At 46.3% G+C, this 6,592-nt stretch overlaps 1 protein-coding gene and 1 pseudogene across 1 annotated transcript in view; one reads left to right on the top strand and one right to left on the bottom strand.

Annotated features, from left to right (window-relative positions):
- The window catches only part of LOC123522529, a 4,673-nt pseudogene extending 4,359 nt beyond the window's left edge, over positions 1–314 (bottom strand).
- Positions 1–6,592, top strand: part of SETD2 (SET domain containing 2, histone lysine methyltransferase) — a 106,871-nt gene that overhangs the window by 98,549 nt on the left and 1,730 nt on the right. The window contains exon 18 of the mRNA XM_004703993.3: positions 6,006–6,086. Coding sequence (XP_004704050.2) covers positions 6,006–6,086 — 81 coding nt within the window. The remainder of the gene's footprint in view (positions 1–6,005; positions 6,087–6,592) is intronic.

The following is a 6,592-nucleotide window of genomic DNA, read 5'->3' as shown; positions in this document are numbered from 1 at the left end:
CCTCCCCGCTCCCCCCTCCCTCATGAGCCCTTGATAGTTTATAAATTGGTATTTTGTCATATCTTGCCCTGTCCGGCGTCTACTTGGGTCTCTTTTACCATATTCCTCCTTTACCCTTTTCAGAGCAGACTGAGAATCTAGGAGGGCCAGCTGTCTGCCAGCCTGTGCGCTCACCTGGCTCCTGCTTACAGAGCAAGCCAGTTATCACTGAGAACTTGGGATCTCAGCTTGTTTACATTACACTCCCTCGCTGACTCCCTCACAGAATCATAGATGCCCAGAGATGCTGCTTGCTGCATACTCAACAAGTGCATGTTCCCTGGTCTCATCTAATGTCCTTTCTCCACTGTAAGATTTTTAATCCACACTAGACATTTAGGGAGTTAATAAGTCCTGGCGGCAAAGTAGGTTCATGCTTTGGGCTGGTAACTGGAAGGTCAGTGGTTCAAGACCACTGGTTGCTCTAAGGTTGAAAGGAGAGGCCTTTTGCTCTTGTCATAGTCTCAGAAACCCACAGGGCAGTTCTACCCCATCCTATAGGGTTGCTATCAGCTGGAATTGGCCCAGTGACAATGAGTATGAGAATAATACTTCAAAAGCTTGGACAGTTTATTATAGATTGTAGAACTGCTTAGATTTTTACATGAGACTTTCAGGGGTAGAGGGAACCCCTTGATTTTTCTCTCTGGTGGCTGTGGGTGCTGTCCTGCCTCTCGCTTGCTTCACGCTTGCTTGGTCTTCAATTTGACTGAGGCTTTGCCAGTTTCTGACATGACTTCATGCCATCTGCAGTGCATCCTAGGAAGAGGGGCGCATACACATTTCAGTGTTCCCTAATACTGAAAGTCTTGTTCATGGATCTCATCAGCGGGGGGTGTCACACTCTTCATTTGAACATTTGCTCACATTACCAGTTGCTCACAGCTCAGAAGGACCTAGAGAGCTCACGTAGACAGAACTCAATGGCTTGTACCTGGATCATTGTTCTTTAAGCCCTGCCTACCTCACCAAGTCAGGGATTACATGAGAAGATGATCTATCTATCTGTCTATTTTAATAAATCATTTTATTGGGGGCTCTTAAAACAATCCATACATTGTCAAGCACATTTGTACATATGTTGCCATCATCCTTTCTAAATATTTTTTCAACTTGAACTCTTGGTATCAGCTCCTCATTTTTTTCTCCCTCCCCCTACCTCCCACCCTCATGAACCCATGATAAATTATTATTTTCTTTTTTTAAATTATTATTTACATATCTTACACTATCCACTGTCTCCCTTCATTCATGTTTCTGTTGTTCATCACCGAGATGGGGCTGGGGGGAAGTTTTATGTCAGTCATTTTGATCAGTTCCCCCTTTCTCCCCCCACCTTCGCCCTACCATCCTGGTATTGCTACTCCCATTATTGGTCCTGAGGGTTTTATCTATCGTGGTTTCTGTGTGTTGAAAGCTCTTGTCTATAGCAGTGTCCATGCTCTGGTCTAGCCGGATTTTTAAAGTAGAACTAGGGTCAAGATAGTAGGGGAAGGAAGCAGAACTAGAGGAATGTATGTTTCGTCAGTGCTATACTGCACACTGGCTGCCCAGTCCCTTCCTTGTGACCCTTCTGTGACGGGATGTACTTCTTCCATCTAGGCTTTGTTGCTTCCTTGCTGATGGATGCTTGTTTAACTTCAAGCCTTTAAGAAACCCCAGACACTATATCTTGTAATAGCCAGGCACCATCAGCTTTCTTTACCTCCTTAGCTGCACACACTTTGTCTTCAGTGATTGTGTCAGTGTTCCTGTGTTGAGGGAGGACTTGAAGTCTGGTCCCTCTTTTCCTGTGGAGATATAAACAATACCCTCCCCTTGGGTGGGTTAGTGCCCTGTGCCCCCGGTACTCATTTTTTTTATATTATTTTTTCCTTTCCCCGCCTCCTTTTTAGTTGGCTACCTTATGTAACCCTGGATTTGGTCTGGTCCTTGCCATATTACCTGGTTCTCATCCCAGTAGCTTTTTCCCTAGGCCCCTTTTGCGTTTTTTTTTTGTTTTTTTTTTAAAGCTTACCTCAGCATACTCATGTTGTACTTTTAGCATGATTTCCTCCAGTTCTTCCCATGCAGCAATGTGCTTCATACGTTCATCACTGCTTTTTTTTTTTAACTACCCCCTCTCCTTCTCCCCCCACCCCACCCCCCTCATCACTGCTTTTTAGCGATGCATAGTACTCCATTGTATGTATGTACCACAGCTTTTTAATCCACTCATCAGTTGATGGAAATTTGGGTTGCTTCCAACTCCTTGCAGTTGTGTGAACTGTGCCGCAATGAACATTGGAGCACGGATGTCTGGCCTTGGTTTGTTTCTTGCCTATTCTGGGTATATGCCCAGTAGGATGATTGCTGGGTTGTATGGTAACTCGATTTCCATCTGTTTTAGATATCTATCGCCAGATTAATTACCATAGTGGCTGTATGTACTTACAGGTCCACCAGCAGTGGATTAAGAGTTTCTGTCTCCCCACAGCCCCTCCAACATTTGTTGCTTTCTGATTTTTTGAATTGGGCTCTATTTGAGGGTGTTAGGTGGTACCTCATTTTTTGTTTTAATTTGCATTTCTCTTATGGCTAAAGTTGGGAACATTTTTTCATATGTTTGTTGGCCATTTGGATTTCTGCCCCTGTGAAACTTCTGTTCAGGTCCTTTGCCCACCTTCTCAGTGGGCAATTAGTTTTTTTCTTTTTGTTGAGGGAGGACTTGAGTAGAGGCCCAATGTCCATCTGCTGCCTTAATACTTAATCTATACATATATGTACATAGACCTATGTCCCTATTGTTATATATATATTTACATATGTATGTGCCTGTATATACCTCTATAAATGTCATTTACCATCCAGTTTTTTATTCTTATTTCCTTTTTCTTTTCACTTGTCCCACTATCATGTTTGACCTTCATTCGGTTAAATTATACTTGCTTAAACCCACCAGGCATTCTGTGCCCTCCTCACCATCAATTTTAGATCACTTGTTGTTCCCTTGTCCCTGGGTTTGTTGGCATCCTCCAGCTTTCCCCCACCTCCCGCTCTCTCATGTACCCCTGGAACCATTGGTCACTTTGTGTTCTCCCCAGGATTGTTTATCCTGCCTATCATATAGATAGACATGGGGTGAGGGGTGGGGCCTATAAATAGTTCAGGTCTATCTGTTGACCTTTATGAATGTTTTCTGATCCAATCTAATGAGGTGCCAAAGTCTAGTTTAGGGATTCTTCAGGGACTTCATTGCTTTGCTCCCCTCTCTGCTCTGTTGCACTTCCTTCATATTTCACCCCGGTGTGGGGGTGGGGTCAGACCGGGCTCAATTCCCGCACTGTGTCTCCAGTGCTGTCATCGGCAGCGCTGTGAGTCAGTGAGGGGACGTTATGTCTTCTCCTGGTGGGGCTAGCCCTACGGTCTTCTCTGCATTGGCTGCTTCAAGCAGGAATATTATCCTCGGGGCTTGGTGGGCCAGGATGCGATTCTCTGTCACTCTCTCCTTCCCTCCCCTTCCCCTCTTAGTTTGCTCCTCTCCCTGGGCTGTATTTTCAGTGCTGTCCTCTGTGGCCCATTCTTCTGGGGAGAGGATCCACATAGCTGGGATAGGGGCCAACCCTGAAGACCTGTCTGTTGGTTTGCTGCTTCATGCTGGTATGTTGCCTTCAAGTCTTGGCACACCAGGTTGAGGTCTAGTTCTTCTTTCCCTTACCTGTGGAGACATAAACAGAACCCTCCCTATGGGTGGGTCGTGCCCTGTTTCCCCCACCCACATCCTTTTTCCCCCTTTTTGGTTGGCTGCTACATGTATGTCTCCCTGGGCTGGGTCTGACCCTGCCAGAGTGCAGAGGCTATTAATGCACCCTGGATTGATTTAACTTTCTGAACACGTAACCCATTAAGAGGGAAGCAGGACATTCCTGTCCACCTAATGCTCTCTGCAAGGGCCTGGCCGAGTCCCTAGGACCGGGAGTTTTGAGTTGGTTGTCTTCCCAGAAAGGGCTTTCTGTACCCCTGCTGTTTCTGCTCACTTCTGAGTTCTCGTGTGTGAAGATTTCCTTGGTTTATTCAAGCAGTTCTTGATTATTGACGTCTTCTGAAGCACACCGTTTTCTCTACATCTGAAAAAACAAAATCCCACACAATTTCAAACGGAAACAATTGAAAGCAGTTACTTGTGTTTTCTTTTGTTTCCTGAAAACAAAGCCAGAATCTGTTTGTTCTTCCTGCCCTACCACTCCGCTCCTCCCACGGCCAGAGGAGGGATGGAAAGCATGGCAGGCTCTTAGAACAAACCAGAGAAAGCTGATGTGTAGTAGCCCACAGCTGAGGATGTGCCACCTCTGCCTGGGACTGGGCCAGAGCTGAGGGAGTTGAACAGCTTAGCACCTTCATATTATTTATGGAGATGGGGGAACATAGAAGAATTCTCTGTTCTAAGCTGTAGCAAAAGCACGAAGTACCTGTAATCACACCTGTAGCTGTTTTAGATCCACCTGAAGTGGCTCATAATCCAGGGATAATTTTCATAATTTTTCTTTTCCTCGGAAAACTACATTTACTGGGAAAGAGCTTGATGGTTGGTGGTGGGCAAAGATGTGAGGAGATAGCCCACACGCAGGTGCTCTGAATGCCAGGGAAAGAGAGCTGCCAGCCCCGTCCTCCAGCAGTGCCGGAGGGAACCTTCTTAGCTGTGTCACTCATTTGAGCATCTGCTCATCTTGCTGCTATCTTACATGACCCTGTTTCCTTACCCCTGCTCATCTCAGCAAGGTTGACAGTTTAAGCCCACCAGCTTCTCCTCAAGAGAAAGATGAAGCGATTTCCTTTCCTAAGATTTCAGAGTCTGAGAACCCCTAAATAGGATCATTGTGTATTGGAATTGAGTCAGGGTTGTTGGAGGTTTGTTTTTTGGTTTTGGTTTTTTGAGGGGTGTGTAATCTCTTGATGGAGCCTCCTGGTGGCACAGTGGGTTAAACGTTGGACTACTGACTTGAACATTGGCAGTTTGAGCTCATCAGTCACTCCAAAGGAGAAAGTTGGGGAAATCTGTTTTGTTTTATTTTTATCTGGTTCTTCTTTAAAAAATCATTTTATTAGGGGCTCATACAACTCTTTTCACAATCCATACATACATTATTTGTGTCCAGCACATTCGTACATATGTTGCCATCATCATTCTCAAAACACCTGCTTTCTACTTGAGCCCTTGGTATCAGCTCATTTTTCCCCCCTCCCTCCCCTAATCTGGCTTTTTAATACAAGATTTGCAGCGTTAGAAACCCTGAGGGGCAGTTCTTTTCTGTTCTTATAGGGCTACTGTGAGTCAGAACTGACAACACTGAGTTAGTCTCTTGAAACTTCCCAAGTCTACCCTTTCCTGAACTGTAGGTGTGAAAAGCATCCCCTATAAGCGAAGACTGCCTCCCCGAGTCTGGCCAGTCTGCCTTTGTAGGCACGCTGGTGAGATTTCAAGGTGGCTATAGGGAATTGGATGTGGGCCACAGTGTGGTGCCAGTTGGTTGGTGAAAGGTTTCTGGAACATGATATTTAGTCTTTGCCCTGGGATCCCAGAATGTCAGAGCCAGGAGAAATGCAGTTCATGGGTCCAGGCTCAGCTCGACAAATGGAGGGAGCCAAAGCCCAGAAATGAGTGGTCCGGGTTTATACAGTACAGTCCTCGGCAGAGACCGGCGATTCCTGAAACGAATGGAAATGTTTTGGCGCATCATGGTTGTAGCTGGTAGCAGGTTAGAGCCAGCTAACAAGATTGAATCAGGAGATGACAGTGGCATCTGAAGCCAGGTTAACTCCAGGCCAAGCCACTGAGTCAGGAGACACCTACATAGAACCTAATACCAAGAATCAGGTACGCCGCTAGGGGAAAGAAAGGAAGGTTCTGAGAAAGCTGAAAGAACAAAAACCACTAAGCTGACTTCTCAGGCCCACAATGTGTGTTGTATTTTCTCATCCATTTCTAGACCTCGAAAAAACCCAAGACAGCAGAAGCAGACACCTCCAGCGAGCTGGCCAAAAAGAGCAAAGAAGTGTTCAGAAAAGAGGTAAGGTTTGGTTGATGAGGGCACCAAGCTTCCCAGGCGTAACCCTGCACTGTTACTGTTGTGTCCCGTGTCTTGCTGAAGACTCCTCATTGGAATCCCCAGAGCCACATTTACCTCTCGTCCTGTGGGCCTTGTCACATCATGGACACGGAGGGCTGTTTGCAGTGCTGGGCGCCCTGCCTTCGGGTGTCACCTTGCTTTCGTGTAGTTGGTGTGGCCCTGTACAGCTGGCTGTGCTTTCATACCATTAGCGCATTTCGTCCTGAGAAGAGCCCCAAGGGAGGCCAGACAGGAATTGCTGTTCCTTTTTGCCGATGAGGAAGCTCTAGCCAGAAGCCTTGAACCTCCTGGCGTAAAGCCTCGTTCTTTCTCTGACGGATCAGTTAGCTGCCTCATCACCAAGGGACTGAGGGAAAATAGCTTCTGTTTATGCAACTGGAGTGTGTGTTCCCTGCTACAACGCAGGGGGCTCTGCCTCATGGCTTGCCCTACAGTGAGAGCTTGAG

The sequence above is a fragment of the Echinops telfairi genome, unplaced genomic scaffold (assembly GCF_000313985.2).
Source record: "Echinops telfairi isolate 266 unplaced genomic scaffold, ASM31398v2 ScPeMD7_7420;HRSCAF=8458, whole genome shotgun sequence".
In the NCBI taxonomy this organism is placed as follows: Eukaryota; Metazoa; Chordata; class Mammalia; order Afrosoricida; family Tenrecidae; genus Echinops; species Echinops telfairi.
This window is presented reverse-complemented; position numbering and strand designations above follow the sequence as displayed.